Below are 19146 nucleotides of genomic sequence, written 5' to 3' on the forward strand. Positions count from 1 at the left end.
TCAGGGCTGATACCCAAACCCAGCGATGGCCTCTGCAGAGAGCCTGCTTAAGTGAAGCAAGTGCATCCTCATGGTAAACGTGTTTTGTGCTATGCATGGCCTAGTGCTGGGTTACATGTGTCCACCAAGAGGCAAAACCTAGTGTACACCAGGCCACAAAAGCATGGCTTTGTTTCAGCAGGCCAAATTGCTCTTCAGGATTTTTTGATGCAAAAGTGAAGATTTTCCATTGGTTTTGACAATGGAATAGCTATGATGGCGTAGTTCTGCAGGGCTCAGATTTAGGAAACTGAAGGGTTTTTTTTGCTCCTTTTTTGTTTTTTGCGGCTCTAAGTTTTTGACCTTTAAAGAATCAAATCCATTTGGTTTTCAGGGTAATTTAATTGAAAAATTGCAATCTCAAATTCATAGAAAATATTTTCCGCTTTTTCACCCCAAAGTCTCTTTCTCACCCTGACAGTACACTTGGGGCAGTGCTTCACCAAGGATCATCTGCCAGGGCTGAGCAGCCATAGAGTCTGGGGGGAGGCACAGAGGAAGGGAGCAGTGCTTTCATCACAGTACATGAAGGGCCACCCACGGCAGCCTGTCCCAGTACTGTCATTTTTGGAAGTGGTACTATGTAGGACAGTCCCAACGCATTCCCTGAGTTATGATTTGTGTGGATTTCAGCAGCCTTGCTGGTAGCATCTGATGCTCTTAATGCTTCATTTGTTTAATTCTTTTGCCAATGAATCTCGGGAGTATAAAAAGACAATGACACTCCCAAACTGTTAACATTAGTATGTGTCTTAAAATATTCTTTGTGCATCATAGTAAAAGCATTGTGACAGTTCACTGTGGAGAGAGATGTATTTTCATGAGCTACCACATGTTTTGTAGCCTTCAGTAACCCTTAGAAACACTTTGTAAAATAGAAATAACATCTGTCTAATGGGAATGCAACAACTATTAGTTCATTAATATTAAAGTTGCTTGCGAAGTTCACTAGTAACGTGTTATTGATGTTTAGACTGAGAATTTCCAGTCCCATGTTTAATAAATGCATTCTTCCCATTTCTTTTCCTATTCATTCTTGCTTTTCATCTCAATATTTCTCTGTTTTACCTAAATCAAATTCATTTCTCCCTTCTTGCTTTGGTAGCTTCATGATCACCTTAAACCGCGCCTTTCCCATCTTCATGGTGCTAGCTTGGATATATTCAGTTTCCATGACTGTGAAGAGTATAGTGCTGGAGAAGGAAATGCGTCTGAAAGAGGCTATGAAGAACAGGGGTATAACTAATGGGGTGATTTGGTGCACTTGGTTCCTTGACAGCTTCACCATGATGGCTGCGAGCACGTTCCTCCTCACAGCACTGATCATGGTAAGGATTGCCACTCTCAAACTCACTGTTGTGTTTGCACTGCGGATACCAGTTTTCTTTTGAGAAAGAATAGTAGCCATTCACAGGGAGTTGGAAATGGCTGGTTGCCTGGTCTGGTGGCAGCACGTAACAGGCACATTATTCTAAGCAGACCTGATGACAGCATCAGTATTTGGCAGTGACAGAAAGCTAAATTCACTAGTAAGATTTCTTGTGATATCCCCCACAGAACAATGCATCAAGCTGATTACTTTGTATATTTTATTTCCTGTAGACGTAGGCAGATCTCCCAATCAATAATAAATGTTGCTTTAAATAGAAGGGGTCATAATACCAAGAATTTTAATCTTGTAATTCACCATATGTGATTGATTTATAATATTCAGTGCTTGCCTGCTTAGAAATTAGGCCCCTATTTCAATGAAAAGGAGACTGCAAGAACAGAACATTCATGATAGCCTTAACCCCACCCCCCCTCAAAAAAAAAAAAAAAAAACCACCAAAAAACCACCAAACAAACAAAAAACTCCTTTTGCTTCTGTGGCTCAGAACTGCTGTAATTTTTGTAACTTTTTAGGGCAATTTGCATGTTGCGTCTAAGGATTACCTCTTATCTCTGTTACCTGAGAACCAAGCTCCTCCTAGCTGCTATATATAGGTATATAAATCTGTAGCATTTTGATAAGGAAGAATGCCCTTGCATATTTTCTGATATGGGGAACTGGTAGTGGTATAAATGCATAGTTAGGGTTCAGTCTGCTCTATCTTCTCAACCTGCCTTGATGAGTCATTCTAGTTCCTTGTGGTTCCGTTACAGCTTGGGTGGATAGAGAAAGTTTACTTTATTTGCCACACTGGTTTAATTAAAAATCAGGAGGTACTTAATAGCAGAGAGGAATGTGCTTGTACCTGTAATTCATTTCCTTTTCTGGATTTTGCTATGCCAGTGTGAGGCACCTTTGTAAATACATTCTTATGAGAGATTGTGTCACTGCTGATAAAGACATCCGTCTCTGAGGCCCAGTGGGATGTTGCAACAATGTTGAGACCTATTTATAGCCTTATAGACCTGTTTGAGCTTTAAGGCTCAAAACAAAGTTGAGCCTAATAAATAGGTCTCAATGTTGTTTTTTAGCAGTAAATAGAAAATCGTCAGCAGTCCATGCACTTCTTCAGAGGGAACATTTAATCTACAAAAGCTCTAGGGAAGAAAGGTGAATAAAAGTTCACCCAGTGGGTTAGTTAGTACACAAGGATCTCTGAGAAACTGTGCTTGGATTCCTCAGCTATGATACCCTTCTGAAGTTTGAATATCATTTAGGTGCAGAAGCTCTATAATTTTCCTGGTGTTTTTTTTTTTAAGATGCATTTTACCAGGCTTCCTTACATTGTCTTTCCAGCACATCAAGCAAGTGGACTGAGGAGAAGATTGAGAAGAGATTAATGAAAATTTATTATGACAGTTCAAATAGTTTTATTTAAAGTGTATGAATTTCCAAGAAGGCACATCTTGCTTGGAATTATTTGCTTATTAAGACAGGGACAAAATGTCCATTTTCAATCAGTTATGACCTTCATTTAGTCATCAAATATGAATATGAACTCCATGGCCTATTGTACTAACCTGAAGTCACAATCCAGGAGCACGGATAAAGTTAGATGAAGGATTTGTTATTGTAATGACCTCAGGTGTTGAAACATTACTGCCTGGGAGAGTTAGAAGTCATATTACGTAAGAAAGACTGGCTTATTACTCATTACAGGCTACAAGTCCATGGCAATTCTGATCCTTTCTGCTAGTTCAGAATGTGCCAGTACTTCTAAAATTTTCTGTTTTCCTTTTGCTTACAGTGTGGACGAGTACTACATTATAGTAGTCCAACTCTCTTCTTTCTATTCCTGCTGACATTCACCACAGCCACCATAATGCAGTGTTTCTTGTTCAGCACCTTCTTCTCCAAAGCAAATCTGGCAGCTGCCTGCAGCGGAGTTATCTACTTCACCTTGTACCTGCCCCACATTGTCTGCTTTGTCTGGCAAGACCACATGACTGTCAATCTGAAGATCCTAGCAGTAAGGCTTTCACTGATTATACGGTATCTTTGGGTTCAAATTTTAGCTGCCCTTCTCACTGTGCATATGTGAGTAACAAAGCATTGCACACCTCTTCCTTTCTGCTTTTTTTGATTCAGAGAGGGAGACCTCTGAATCTCTCTCAAACAATTAGGGATTGCAAGTGAATAAGACTTTAGTAGGCCTGGTGAACAAGAGGTATTTTCATGGCTTTTAGAAAATTCAATAAAATTTATTTTACTTCTTGAATGCTAGAAAATTAGCATAATGATAAAAAAGTTTTGAACACTTCCTTGTAAGTCAAAGCAAATTCAACTTCTGTATGTTTAATAAATGCAAAGGCAATTCACAAAATGGGGACAGTTATCTTGCTCATGTGCTATAACCTAGTGAACAGGGTGATATCTAAGGATGGGAAGACTTCAGGTTCACATTCCTTCTTTAGCTGAACGTAGTTAGGATTTGAACCCAAGTGCCAAAGCTCTGAGCAATATCTTCCATCTAAGAAGTTGTAGACATTCTCCATGCAATGCTTCTGTGTTGGTTCTCTTCCATAATAGGTAAGGTACTTAATTCAGTGGAGCTGGAAACTTCTTGCTTATTTTTGAGATGGAACTGTGAACTTAAAAAATTATTCAGGCTGATTTTCTGTTGACCGATGAATCAGGAAGAGGAGTGGGTGTTTGAATCCAGTCTCCCCATCTTTGCTGAGCATTCTAACAACCTAGATAAAAGAGAAGTAGTGTCTTCTCTTGCACCAAGAAATCTAATGAAAAAGGAAGAAGAAAACAAAACTCTTTAGAAGTTGTAACGAAGTGTAAATATGGCTATGAATCAGCTTTCTTAACTGATATACTATACAGATGTAGTATATACCATTTTTAGTTCTACAAATTAAGGCAATGAAGTGCAAAACTTGATCCTGTAATTAAGTCAGGAAATGAGTAGGGTTGGTCTATGACAGGTTCTGATTTGGGAAGAAATCTTGGAAGTAGCACATGGTCTAAGCATGAAGACAGCTCTCCTCTCACTCTAAAGTGAAGGAGGTGGCATTCGTGCAAGAAAGGATATTTGCTGACCAGAAGCTATGAATATTTTCCTCTGTTCCTGATATATTTGGTCTTATATTTGTTGTTCAAAAGGTTAGTCTCTGAAGAAAAGCTAATTACAAGGAATGATAAGGGATGGGGTGTGCATGTGTAGGGGGCTTGAATAAAAAATAAAAATTTTTGGGGACAAGTAATTGAACAATGACTGTATTGCTGAAAACCAAACTGCCTCATTGAGAGTTGCTGTTGGGATCTTTCTTGTCCCTTCACTTTCCTGAGGTCTGGCACTCTTGGCTGAACTACATATCCTGTGAAACAGCACTGTATCACTTCTTGCTCTGTTTTTGCAATGCAACATTGAAGAGGATGCTTGTATACTATGCTGGTTTATTAGTTTGTTATGTGAGGACTAGGTAGCAGACATACCAGGGGAGGGGATGGTTGTGGTTTTCCTTATCCTGAGCATCTGGTGTACTTCCCGTCTTGTTACGTGTAGTGGCCCTGCCTCATACACTCAGGAAATACTTTGTTTCTCCAAGGTAGGCAAAGGGTACACTGCAAACATATAGATGCACTTACAGTATTTTCTGAACAGAGACATTAATGGAAAAGAACCAAGTTGTGAATGTTGCCTAGTAGCTAAAGAAAGTACAGCCAAGGTTGAATTCGGTCTATTATGGGGAAATACTGCTTAGAATTGCTGCTATTCAGAGGATTAACCATCCCAGTCTACTATAAAAGTGAAATCACTTTTTCCTGGTCATTTGTTAGGCACTATCAAGTTTTGAAGTCCAGTCCCTAAAGGTCATTTTTTTGTGTGGTTGTTTTACAAAATGTCCCTCTGCCTGAGTTGAATGTCATTTTTCCTTTATTCCAGAGTTTGCTTTCTCAAGTAGCTTTTGGGTTCGGTACAGAATACTTGTCACGCTATGAAGAGCAAGGCCTTGGCCTACAATGGGGTAACATCAGAACCAGTCCCTTGGAAGGAGATGAATATAGTTTTCTTTTTTCCATTAAAATGATGCTTTTTGATGCTTTTCTCTATGGAATACTTTCTTGGTATCTTGATAATGTTTTTCCAGGTATGTCAATTTCTTATTCATACGAAGTAGTGGTAGTTGTAAACTGTGCTGGTCTAATCAGTCTCAGAGTATTTTTCTGTCAGAAGAAGGGTATTTGACATTGTAGACCATGAGTCTTATCCAGTAGACCAGCACCAGCAGCACCAGCAGCACTTTATCAAGGGCTTCCACTTTTCTCATTCTTTTTCCTTTCTCCAATTTTAGTCCTGAAAAGAATGGAAAAGGAGGAAAGAGTAAGAAGGAGAATGCAATTTCTACTCCTGTTTTAAAATTCAAATAGAAAATAAATCTACAAAAATATCATCTGTTAAAAGCCTATTTGTGTACATATTCTTCTTTTGAGAAGTTTCAACCATTTCTAGTAAGAATTTTTTAAATTTTTGAAAATATAGAAATAACAGTTCTAGTTCACATATATACTATGGCCACATTAGGCCAACTGTTTCTTAAAGGATGGTTGTATTTCCTGAGACATATACTGTGTCCTAGGCAGCTGTGAAGGTTCCTGTGTGGATTTATTTTATTTCTAAATGGAATTCCTGGTTCTAGTGTGAGTTAACAAAGAAAATCCTTTTGTGATCAATTGCAAAGTTTGGGAACTTTCTTTGTGAGAAAATGGTTTGTCCTTGTAGCTTAAATGGTTATCTTGCTTCTTACTGAATATTGTTACAATATAATAAACGCAGACTTTTCTGCTGTACAAGCAAGTGAGCTTTCTTTTCATGAATTTATTACTCCCACATGTGAACTGCAGTTCCAGAATATGTTTCTTGGCAGATGGCTATTTTTTTTTTTTTTTTTTTGCCTTGAGTGGTTACTCAGAATTTGAGATCTTGCAAGTTTTTTAGCCATGAAGGAAAATTAATGACGGATAAGGTAAAATGGTATGTGTCTGTACACATCACTTAAAGGAAAGAAAAGATGGGGATCTCTTAGAAAAGATAAGGATATGTTAAATGGTTTTAGATGTGTCTAAGGATATTTTGCTCCAAAATTAAAATATGACCTTAAGTCTGCTTTGTTTGTGTCCCTACCAAAGTGAGCTATGCTACACCAAATTAATGCCTTTTCAGGTTTTAAGAAATGTGTCCTCACGAAGAATTTTAGTGCAATTTTAACATACTTTTTTCAAAACTGATTTGCAGTAACTTTCCTGAAAGTTCCTCTTTGAAGAAGCCTGTGTTGCAATTCTGTTTATTTAAAAAAGAATGAACAACGTACTAGTTCCATGAACACAGCAGGAGTGAAACAACAGGAGTTTCTTTGCTCATAGATCCGAGTTCTTTTTTTTCAGCCAGCACTTTACATAAAAGTAACGCCTCTCAGGGCTTCTATTCATAAGCTTCGGTTCCTCCCAATATTTTCTCTGAGTGTCTCCTTGGCTTTCTGCTCCTCTGTTTCTGTGAAATTTCTCATAGTATTTCTCTGTCACACATATGCAGACCTACCAAATCAATGCTATAGTGTTTGAGCTCACGATATGAGTTCCCTGGATAATCCTTTGAACCATGTGGTTCAGCTCCTGTTCAAGTTTTTCTGCAGCCAGCCACCCATTGGCACACTGGTCCTTTGGCTATTTGAGCATTCTGCTCCATAATGGAGTTCACTTGGGTTTTGTTTTGCTTTCATCCTGAATGAGAAGCGGTTGTTTTAGCCACCAGATTCAAAGGGTATAATCCAGTGTATAAACAAGTGCAAGGCAAACTGTTTATGGATGCAGACAGCATTTCTGTGTATTAATGGGAGTACAAGTGGTTGCCTGACATACAAGGTATTTTTTGTAAGTCAGAAATAAGCAGACACTTTCATAAAGAGTGATTTTCAATATAGAAGAACTGATCATCTTTCAGTGAGCATCACTAATTCCCTTTGCTTGTTTTGAGTAAGTAGCACAAGGCCAACACCACCTGAATTCACAAGGATGCCAGTTTTAAACATAGCAGCTCAAATCCCTGCATTCTATAAGACAATATGATCCAGGAAAGCAGTGTTGGCTTGCACTAGCTCTGGTCTGGCCTGACAAGAACTGATAATCTTATAGTACTTTCTCTTTTCAGAACAGAATTAACCTGTGACCAAAAAAAAGCCCGTTTCTGCTTAATAAAAGGATTACTCTATTGTCACTTTTCCTGTAAGGCTGAAATTATAGCCAGAGTCTCTTTTCTCTTTGCCAGTTGTGAATTCAGGCCCAGGGTAATAAGCATTATAATATATCATATTATATTAATTATATATATAATAATATAATAAGCTTTTCACTCATTTCAACCCTCAAGTGTTAAGTGGGCCTTAAAAGAAAATCACTGAGTGAGGCTGAGATCCCATCTTAAGCAGTCAGGATGTTCCTAGGCAGCTGCTGCCTGGTTGGTGAGGATTCGAATTGTCCCTGTGTAGGGAGTAGTTTCATTCTATAATTAAACCACCTTCTACTTAAGAAAAGGTAAGGCCAATCATATCACATATTATCTGAATATTTTACTCCTGTCCAAAAGAAAATAAAAAATCTGCAAACAAAATCTGTTCTGTCAGGTACTTGGTGGATGTTTTGACCTTCTGATATGCAACACTAGGACTGCAAGTGTTTATAATTATAGCTCAGACTTTGCCTAGATGAATTTGTGCCCACTGAGGAATGTTGTTCATGAAGCGCACTTTACCTATTTATTTTTCTTTTAGGGGACTATGGGCTACCACAGCCTTGGTATTTTCCTGTGCAGGAATCTTACTGGCTTGGCTCTAGAAACCCGAAAGCTGAGAAAACAGCAACAGAAAGTGAGTTCTTTTAAAACTTTGGTGCTTAGAAATAACTTCAAAACCACTGATCCGCTTAGAGGTGACTGTGTAACATTTCCATTACCTGGGCTGCTACAAAGATTAGAGACAGCCATACTGGGAATCTCAGCAGGTGCCTTTGAACTTGGAGTGGCCTGCTATTATTAGAATTATTAGGTGAGTCACTGTTCCACCTGAGAGCCTTTAAAGCATGGGTTAACAAGCAACATCAAACTCAACTCTCTAACCAACACCTTTTGAGATATTTAAGGAGTTCTTATTGCCCAACACAGCATTTGTGAGTCAAAATGAAATACTCTGTTTATCTTATTTACACTGAGGCCCCCACCATCTTTCTAAACCTGATTCTTTTCTGTCTAGTTTGACACTAATTTAAGGATGTTTACTTTGGGTTTGTAAGCAAGATCAAAACTGATGCCACCCTTGGACTGACTTGAATGAGTGCAAAAGTCCTGCTTTTGCAGATTTTTTTTTTTCTTGGACATTGCTACTGGAGTAGATAAGAATAACTTGTGGGTGATTGTATTTAAATAGGAATTAATGCATAAAGGTGATTAATGATTGGAGTAGAGGCTTGCTGAAGGTGGTGGTTTGAAATCTGTCATAAATTTACAAAGTAAAAGTGAAAGCAATCAAAATGACAGATGAAGAAATAATTTCTTTAGTCTTCTCATTGCCATCCTTACTCTTGATCAACTCAGACTGCTAACAAGGCACTCTCATCTCAGGGTGATACCTATAAACCAGAAGGGAGTTAATCCTCTTTGTGAACGTGCTGATAATGCGTCCACTGCTCGCATGTTTTGATCAGAAAAGAGGAGGTTCTAACAATGGGGTTTTTTGAAGAGGCTTTGCCTTCTGCTTAAGTGAAGCCTAGAGTTTATTTTGTAGGTACATCAGAAAGCTGATCTGATCTAACAGTTCACTGTTAAAATGGGCAATCTTTCAGTCCCTTCCACAGCTGTTATCCTAGTTCTGATGATGCTTGTGAGTCTCGGGTAAGATTAATAGGTAGATCCTTCTGGAAGCCATTCCCAAGAACATAAAGGACAAGGTGATAGGAAATAATGAACATGGATTTTCCAAGGGCAAATCTTGCCTAACCAAGTCTGATTTTCTTCTGTGATGACTGGATCAATGGACAAAGGGAGAGCAGTGGATGCCGTTTAACTTGACTTTAGCAGGGGCTTTAGCATGAATTCACATAGTATTCTGGTAGCCAAATTGACAAGATACAGGCTGCTTGAGTGGACAGTAAAGTGGGCAGATAATTGACTGAACTGTTGGGCCCAAATGGTTGTGATCAGTGGTACAAAGCATAACTGAAGACCAGTAATTAGTGGCAGGGGTCTGACAGGAACTGACACTGGGCTTAATACAGTTTAGTGACTTAATAGCCTGAGTAATGGGATAGGGGGCACCATGAGCAAGTTTGTGTAAGATACCAGTTGGAGGGAATAGTGGAGTGCAGGGCAGCTCTTCAGAGGGACCTCAACAGGCGGGAGAAATGGGTTTACAGAAACCTCATGGAGTTTTGTAGAAAAGGTCTGTTGACAGCATGTTGAACATGAGCCATCAAGTGTGCCTATGTAGCCAAGAAGACCAGATGCATCCTGAACTTCATTAGCAGGAGTATAGCCATTAGTTCAAGGGAAGTGATTCTTCCCTTCTAGTTAGCACTTGTGAGACTGCATCTGGAGTACTGCGCTGTCCAGTTTGGGGATCCTCATTGAAAGGAAGACAGAGTTACTGGAGGGAGCTCAGTAAGGAGTCACCAAGCTGGTTAGGAGCTGGAGCATATAACACACGAGGAGACGCTGCTGAATTCAGCCTAATTGAGAAAGTTAAGATAGAGCTGTGCCTAGCGGAAGCGTGGAAAATAGAATGCAAAACAGGAATTCTGATTCAATATAAGAAAAAAATTATTTATTGTGAAGGTAGTTAGAACACTGGAACAGGTTGCTCAGAAAGGTTGTGAGATTTCCATTTTTTGGGATGGTCACTGTGATCTGAATTGTCCCTATTTTTTGAGTATTGAACTGGAGATCTTTGGACGTCTATTCTGATCTAAATTATTCCATTATTATCTCAGCTAGCCTGAGTGTGCTGATAGTTATTTCATCCTCTCTTCTACAAAACATTCCCTTGGGTTTTGTCAAGCAGGGACAGTTGGAAAGGTCATTTCTGATTAATTACTTTGTAGGAGGCATGTGATTCTTACCTGTTTGAAGAACTAAGACTCTTCAGTGCCTCAACAACTGTAGAACTTTTCTCAACTCATATCTTTCCTTCAAGGGTAATACTAAGCATTTTCTTAATTTATCATAACTGATTAATGTGTTGGGAAGGAAACTGGATAAGAAAATCTCATATAGTGTAAATCCACAGCTGAAATGGTGAAATTTCACAACAAAATTAAGTCCTATGCCATCCGATAAATTACCGTTGTGCTAGTTGAACTCTAGGCTGCCAGCTTGAATTTGTGTTATGCAAACAGTTCCTTCAGGGGCTCCCTCTTCTTATGTCAATGTTCTTCCTGCTTCAAGCCTGTCCCCATTAGTGATTTTAAGTGACTGTTTTCCTTCGTGGCAGGAAGGTCTAAGACCAAATTGGAAAGCCAGAATTTCTTGTACAACAGTTAACACCAACTCACTGGCCTGGACATAGTCTCTTAATCTAAGTAGCAGTTTAGCAGTTTGCTTTACATTTAACTTTTAAATTTTGTTTTCCTTCGTCTCACTCCCTGTAAGTCTGTGAAATGCTTGTATGGCCTTTCTCTTCATGCAGTGAAGAATTTGGTCTAGAGCTGCATGGTCAAAATATAAAGCATGTACCTAATGTTAGTCAGGACCTTCTACTCTGAGCCTATAATTGCGAAATCATGAATGGTCTTCCTTAAATATCTGATCCTGACACTGTGAAGCAGATTTTAAGCTAGATGGCTTTGAGTACTGTGTTCCTAACCTGAGTAAAGCACTTACGATTAACGCGCCTGGAGAGCTCAATGCTTAGGACTACCTCCTTTTCCTCAAAGCACCCCTAGAGATAAGAGGAAATTAAATTTTGGTTAATTAAATGTTGGTTACTTTTGGTTTACATAGAAAAAAGTCCACAGTCAGAAGGCTGTGTGGATCAGAAGGCCATGGAAGGGGAAAAAAATGAAAGTGGAACAAAGGAATCTGAAGAGCCTGAAAAGCCAGAAGAAAAGAGTGACAACCATGGGGAGAAGGATGGTAAAAACAAACGATGTAGACACAAACGAGAAAAAGAACACGGCGAGGAGGGGAAGTCTAAGACAGATGTCCATGACAAAGATGACATTAATAGTAAGGAAAGCAAGCAACCTAACTACTTCTGAGATACTATACTTATTGTACTTCATGACAAACTAGAAGTAGGAATGATTGGAGTCAAACTACAACAGCCCAGTAGGCTACAGAGGATAGCATGCAACTGCCAGAGCTAAGCTCAGGTGAAGCACTGACTCTCCCAACTACCCTCTTACTGATTCCTCTACATTCGCAATCCTTTAGAATATTTTAGCCACCGTATATAAGAGAGCTGCCTTCCAGAAGACCTCTGCAACTTGCTTTTTATCGTGCAAATGCAGGCTGTTTCTATAGCAAGTTAGTGTTCCTGCTGAGGGAAGCCTCAGAAACACATACATTGACTTCTTAGAATTAAACAGAGCCATGACTTCAATAAAAATACTTATGCTGAGAGGAATGTTCTTGCCTCCTAGCCCTCCCTCCCCCTTTTTTTTGGCCTATCTTTAGTGTGTCTTGCATCTTTAGGGAAAGGCTGGTTTCAAGGTTTCAAAGGGATTTATCTGAAGTGCTCTGTGTGTCTGTCTGCAGCCTTTTATGATGCTGACATTAGCCACCACCTAAGAATTCCTGAATGACCTGCCTTGTTTTCAAGTCCCAATGTCTTCTTTTGTGGGGAGCCAAAGGAGTTTTCTGTATGTGATGCTCAGAGGAATGCATGTGGATTCTGTAGCAAAAGTAACTGCTACAGACAGCTCTGGGCCCACTCTGACTCTCTTGAAAAACTAGAGATAAAAGTGGGGTCATTGGAGCTCCTCACGTAGGCACTGAAAACATGCATTCAGGGTGAATGGAAACAGGACAGGACTTCAAAAGAAAAAAGACAGGCAGAGGGCAAAGGTTATTTCAGCCAATCTTCTCCTAGTACTGCCTTATCTTTGTGGTGCTACACTAGTCAGCTCCCAGGTTCCAGCTGCTCTGTGGCCACAGGGGAAGGGCTTTGCCTGTCACTGCACAGAAAAAAGCTTGCCTTCCCTTTTAGCCAGCTACGCAGGAAGTGGGAGACATGGAGAAGCCAAGAGCAGACCTGGTATGATTCAAGGACACAGTTTCCAAAATGGCTTCATGTAAGAGCTAGCACTTCATGTAAGAGTAACGAGGTCAGAAATGGAGATTAGTTCTAATGGCTTAACTCTAGCGCACTCCAACACTAGCACAGGTTAGCAAAGCAGGGCAGACACGCTATAAGTCTGTCCTGATTCCTTGAAACGCTTTAAGCAGAGCTTTCACCAAAGCCCCATCCACATCTCCCCACAAATGTTGTCACCTCTGTGGAAAGATCTAAATGGCCCAAAATTGCACCAGGGGATCTATTCTATCCTATTCAGGATCAAAGTGGAGAAATGTGAATCACAAAAAAAAAAGGGATCTCAACCTTCCATCAGTATCCTTCAGGTGATGCAAAACAGATACTGGGGAGATCATCAGAGAATTTGCCTCAGAACTTGTCAGTGAGTCTTGCAGGCAAATATGAATTGAACTTGGTACATATAAAGTGAAGATGGTACCCCAATTGCCAGTACATGCCGAACTGTCTAACCAGAGTCCATGTGAAATTTTGTAAATACAGGGGTGTTTGAACTTGGTCCCCTAAGGTAAAAGGAAACATAGATTCTTTCACAAAGCAAAAGAAAAGTTTGTCATAAACATAATCTTATTTAAAATAAAGCTACCCATTCCAGATGAATTATTTCAGCTGCTCCGTAGAATACATGGCTCTCTCATGTACAACATATTTGGGACTTTTTCCTGAGTATTGTTTATAATGACAGTCATACAAGCCACTGATGGAGGTGGGGCTGGTTTCACCCAGATGGCATTGGCTGCTATCCACATAGACCTGCTGGGTACTGAACAATTTAAGTAAACTGCAATTGCAAAACAAGGCTCTCTACAAAGCCTTAAGCATTCTGTGTAAACAAAAGTGGACAGGGTCTTTAGTTTAAATTTCTCAACTCCCATAATTCACATTGCCCAAGGGCTTAATTTACTTCAAAGGAAGTTTGTTTTGTCTAGAAGCTGATGCAATAAAACATCCTAATGGTGCTATTTACAATAATGCATTTTTAATCCTGAGAGAACGCCATCCCATGTAGTGCTCATGTTAGGTACTGCCGGAGTCTTGAGCTGGCCTCAGCAAGGGGGTACATTTCACCTACTAAGATTAAAGGCAAATGTTGTTTTTTTTAAAGTATCATGGTAAAAGAATGCACAGCTGGGCAGATGATTTGAATGGCAGATTTCATCCTAGCTAGAGAGGCAACCCGCTGCTTGTTTAATGTAATCTCTCAGCCTATCTAAGTATCTACAGACAACAACCCCAAATAATCTTCCTGCTACACAATGAAAACAGAAAGCATGTTCAGCTTCAGCTGATCCAATGAGTTACTTCTCCAGAGACCATTACAATTCTGGGCTCAGCTTCTCCTGTCATTGGTATGTGGGTGAATCTAAATAAATTGCACTTGGTTAGAAATCTTGCCTCAGTTTGGTACTGGTGTGACCAGAGAAACTGGCCCTGGCACATGATGCTGTATTTCACTGTGTATGTGCTGTTGTTTCTGCACTTATTGATGTGTCATCATCAGAACTGGGATTAAAACACATGCTTTTACTCCTTTTTCATTCTTGAATTCTTGCCTTTCAAGTAGATACATTCTTTGAGCCTGAGCCAACAGGACTGATTCCAGGAGTATGCATTCAGAACCTGGTGAAGATTTTTGCGAACAGGCCCAAGCCAGCAGTAGATGGCATGAATATTACTTTTTATGAGGGCCAGATCACAGCCTTCCTTGGCCACAATGGAGCAGGAAAGACAACCACCTTGTAAGTGTGTATTTTAGAAGAAGCAAATCTAAGGCAGCACTCTATTGCTCTGTCCCAAGGTGCAGTCTTCTCTTTTCACTCTTCCTTTGTCTCTCTGACATCCCAGCAGCTAGCTTGACGCACAACATCAAGCTTTTTCCAGACATGGAAATGCTGCCCCTAGGCAAAGAGAAGATATCCTGGATTAGCTAAAGCCCTGGGAGGGAGGCAATGAATGACAAAAACAAGTGAAAGTTTAGAGAGAAGGAAGCAATTCTCTCCCTGAGAATTCATTTCCCACGACCTAACTCCCCATAGGTGAAGATGGAGATCTACTGGCTGAGAGAGCTGAAGACTGAAAACCACCACACTCCACGTGTTCTTGGTTTCTCTCTAACTGGCTTTGTCAGTCACATTTTTTGGTCTGACTGCAAAGAAGTATAAAATATAGGCCCTCTTTAGACAAAATGGTTACATATATGCAAGATCCATGTCGAGATTAAAATGTTTCTCTAGTCCTAGAACCCTAGTGTCTCAGGAAGCCGGACTTTAAGAATGTTTAATTTTCTTTATACCGAACTTTATTTGGCAAAATAGGGTTAACAGTTGAACAAAATGTTCCCTGAGTCTGTGACATGTTCACCAAATGTTGAAAGAACTGAAGTGTTTCATTATGATGTTTCCCAGCAGAACACTTTTTTTAATTAAAAAACTTTCTTATTCCAAATGCACTTTAAAATGCCTTTTAATTTTTTTAATTATTCCGCAAGAAATGTTTGACCCAAAATAAAAGCATTCTAATCTGCTGAAATTATTTGTAAATTTGTTTTTCTATTCTCCTGGCATAAGCAAAAATTTCTATTGCTTTCAAATTTTCAGAACTGAAAAATCTATTATTCATCCAAATATAGTAACGTGTTCCTCCCAGCTGCAACATAACATTTGGCCCACTTCCATTTTACAGAAAATAAAGGTGTAGGGCATGAGTCAGCATGGCTGGAAACCTCAAACCATTATTCTCTGTCTTGGTCCTAGTGAGCTTCGTTTTAGACCCTCTTGTATATAGGGGTGTTATAACATGGTGAACAAACTACTCTCTCTGTTTCAGAGTAGCTGACTAAAAGAGTTTTTAAAAGCAGGCCAGAACTGTACAGGCAGGCATATCAAAAATTGCGTTAGTAGATACACAAGATACTCACTCTAGCAGGGCAAGAGTATTTATATGTATGCTTTTTACTGGGTTGTTTCATCGAGGCCCATAGTAAGAAGTCCACATGCTCCATCTAGTGGAATCATGCAATGCATCTTCCTAACCTGGCACAGAAAGATCGGAGTGAGATTTTCCTCATTTTATTTTCCCAGGTCGATACTGACGGGCCTTTTCCCACCCACCTCTGGAACTGTGCAGATTGGCGGCCTGGATATTCAGACTCACATGGACTCCATTCGGCACAGATTAGGCATGTGCCCTCAGTACAACATCTTATTCAAACAGTAAGTATCATTCCATACTAGCTTTAAGAATAAGGGTCCCAGTCTTCATGCTTGACAGATCCCCAAAGCCTGTGTTGTTTCTCATACTGTGCTGGTGGTAGATATATCTCAGAGGCACTTCTTAAGAATCACATAGGGTAGGTGATGTCCTTCTCCGGTAGAAATCTCCTGTATCACTTAGCCGGGAACAAAGATGTTTCCGAGGAAAATGATGTTTTCTGTTGCAGTGTGAGTTAGCAGGAGTTCAGCCTGGGAATTCATGCACTATAAGTTAGGCTTCCTAAAGCAAAAAAAATCTGAGCCGATAGTGCAATAGCAGGATATTTTTACATCCTTTTTGCACTACCATCGACCATTTACTACCTTCTTAGGTGATTTCCAGCTTTACTGCCATCAGTTTGTGTTCATCTCAACAGCACTCTTCCTTAATGCAGCTACTCACATTAGCTCCCGTTTTATTCCCATAAATGTATATCTCGATGCCTGCTATACCTGTTCCTTTAGTAGCCGGTTCTGCTTTGAAAAGGCAGAGAAAGAGCCTATGATATCTGAGTGAAATGTGTTGATCCCAAAGAAGATTTCTGATCGAGATTTAGGGTAAAGCGGCCCCTCTTCCATTAGCAAGATAAAGCTAGAGTGAATTTATTGCTGCTTGGGAAAAAGTATGCTTATTCATTTAAATTGCTTAGGTACCTTTCTGTCTGATTTCACAGCCTTACTGTAGCAGAGCACATCTTGTTTTATTCTCAACTGAAAGGGAGATCCAGGGATGAAGCTGAGCAAGAGTTGGAAACAATGCTGGAAGACATGGGCCTTGCCCATAAAAGGAATGAAGAGGCTCAGAATTTGTCAGGTGCCCACAGGATTGTTTTAAGATTTTTTTTCTGCTGTGCTTTCTTTGTCTTTGGGCAATTATTGTTTGAATTACATGTTTGAGACCATATTTTGGCACAGTACTGTGCACTGGGGAGGTCTTTACTCTCGAAGAGTAAAAGGGATTGTACAAATAGTAAAGCTGGCACAACCTGTCCCTACAGATTCTGTTTCTTATAAATATGCAACAAATTCAGATATACTTAAAGCTTCTATTTCTAAATGAGTATATAAAAGAAAATTTGTGAACATAAGCAAAAAACCCCAAAATGTTCTCTTATTTCAAGACAAATGAAATATTATACTATCATGCTGCTCTACTGTTTGGATCAGTACTCTATAATACTGTATTATTTGGGAGGAGTAATTTCTTTCATTCTAAAGGTACAAATGCACGTAGTGTATTTGAACTCATTTCACTTTCAGATACAAAAACTTGATTTGAATAAACAGCCAGGTGGTCTTATACTACTTTGTCCTGATTGCAACTATAAAAGTTGTCTGGTTTCACATGAGAACATGAAAATCTCATATCTTCCTGCTTTTGCTTCTGGCAAGAAGCAGAAAATGCCATATAGATGAAAAATATATTAAAAAAATTTTTTTGAACAAGCTGTTCTGAACTTCAGAAGAGAAATGTGATTATTGATTAAACTTTGTAGGAATACTTGTCTGAGAAGGGGTTTTGTTTTACTTCTATCAGTTTGTCCTCACACTGAAAAGTAGTGTTAGTTACATCCCACATAGGCAACTCATCTCAGACTCCTGGATGTCTCTGTTATTTGGTAGGTGGAATGCAGAGGAAGCTGTCAGTTGCCATTGCTTTTGTGGGTGAAGCAAAAGTGGTAGTCTTAGATGAGCCCACTTCTGGAGTTGATCCGTATTCCAGGCGATCTATCTGGGATCTTCTGCTGAAGTATCGCTCAGGTAACAGGTTTGAGAGTGGAAATAGTTTTTAGTTTGTTTTAAAAAACCTGTCATACATGCAGCATGTGCCTGCTGTGTAAACTGTTGTGAGTAGTGTGATATGAATACAAGCAAACAGGATTCTTTGAACAGATACCTATGGATGTGGCAAACTTGGGACCTGGCTCTGGTGCAGAGAAAATCCTGCATTAATTGCCAGAAAGCTAAGCACAGTTTTGAGTCCCAGAGAGAGAGTCCATGCCTTAAACATCCCTCCTTGTTCCTTCTAGGCAGAACCATCATCCTTTCAACCCATCACATGGATGAGGCAGACATCCTTGGAGACAGAGTAGCTATCATATCCCAAGGGAAGCTCTTCTGCTCAGGCTCTCCTGTATTCCTAAAGAACTACTTTGGGTCTGGCTTCTATCTCACCCTTGTTCGCAAAAGGAAAAACACTAGAATTGGAAGGGCTTCGGTAAGTATGTAGCTCCTTCTCTGCACATGAAATCTGAAAAATACCTACATACATTCATGCACTGCACCAAGGTAGAAAGCAGTTAAGTGCTGCTTAAGGCTTTGTACAAAACTGACTTCAAAATGAAGAAAGCAATGAGAAAATTTGATGACATCTCATGAAATTATATGGATAAGTGAGTTTCTCTGTAAAAATCTTCTCTTGTTTTATAACTATATATTCAGCCAGACAGGTGAAAATAATAGGTGGATATGAAGCTCTCAGTGGTCTATATCTCACTCTCATCAGTTAAGTATGTCTAAACTTTTACCAATCAAGTTGCCTTTTTCCATATATGAGTCTCTCTGATGCTTCCTTTTGCAGTACAGTGGTTGTAAACATGGTGCAGTCTAGTAACTAGCACAGACACCAGAGGAGTCTACATTTATCCATAGCTAAACCAGCCTCACACAGCTTGAGAAGTAGGGATCTGGTTTCTTTCTGCTGTTAGGAGTACTTCCAGTCTTAGTAGCAAACATGATTTGTATACTCTTGGCCACTGCTGATTTGCTTTTCCCTAGGTATCTTTGCATGCAATTTAGAACTGACAGATATGCTTTGTGCAGGTGGATTTATGTTTTCTGCATTGCTTAATCCGGTCCTCAGATGACTTTCAGTATAATATGTTCAAGATGCTCCAGATATGATTTATTTTTCACTGACTCAAGCCGTTCAAAGGCTGACAAGCCTTACATCCTATTTTGCATGTATCTGAAGCACTTTCATCTTATTATCTGTTGCTTGTCCATGCTAGTCACTTTGTAGCTGTGGATCTCAGTGCTCCTGCTCCTGCTCCAGCTGTGCACACAGGGACAAAGAAGGACCTCCGGAGCAGGACCTGGATGGTGAGAAGTGGGACAG

The 19146-nt window shown here is 39.7% G+C and overlaps 1 protein-coding gene across 1 annotated transcript in view; it reads left to right on the plus strand.

The window, feature by feature from the left end:
- Positions 1-19146, plus strand: part of ABCA4 (ATP binding cassette subfamily A member 4) — an 81668-nt gene that overhangs the window by 30761 nt on the left and 31761 nt on the right. Inside the window, exons 14-24 of the mRNA XM_074152201.1 lie at positions 1145-1367; positions 3219-3440; positions 5367-5571; positions 8248-8343; positions 11466-11690; positions 14339-14516; positions 15858-15989; positions 16703-16842; positions 17652-17789; positions 18059-18246; positions 19040-19130. Of these exons, the coding sequence (XP_074008302.1) occupies positions 1145-1367; positions 3219-3440; positions 5367-5571; positions 8248-8343; positions 11466-11690; positions 14339-14516; positions 15858-15989; positions 16703-16842; positions 17652-17789; positions 18059-18246; positions 19040-19130 (1838 nt within the window). The remainder of the gene's footprint in view (positions 1-1144; positions 1368-3218; positions 3441-5366; positions 5572-8247; positions 8344-11465; positions 11691-14338; positions 14517-15857; positions 15990-16702; positions 16843-17651; positions 17790-18058; positions 18247-19039; positions 19131-19146) is intronic.

This window comes from Numenius arquata, chromosome 8 (genome assembly GCF_964106895.1).
Source record: "Numenius arquata chromosome 8, bNumArq3.hap1.1, whole genome shotgun sequence".
Classification (NCBI taxonomy): domain Eukaryota; kingdom Metazoa; phylum Chordata; class Aves; order Charadriiformes; family Scolopacidae; genus Numenius; species Numenius arquata.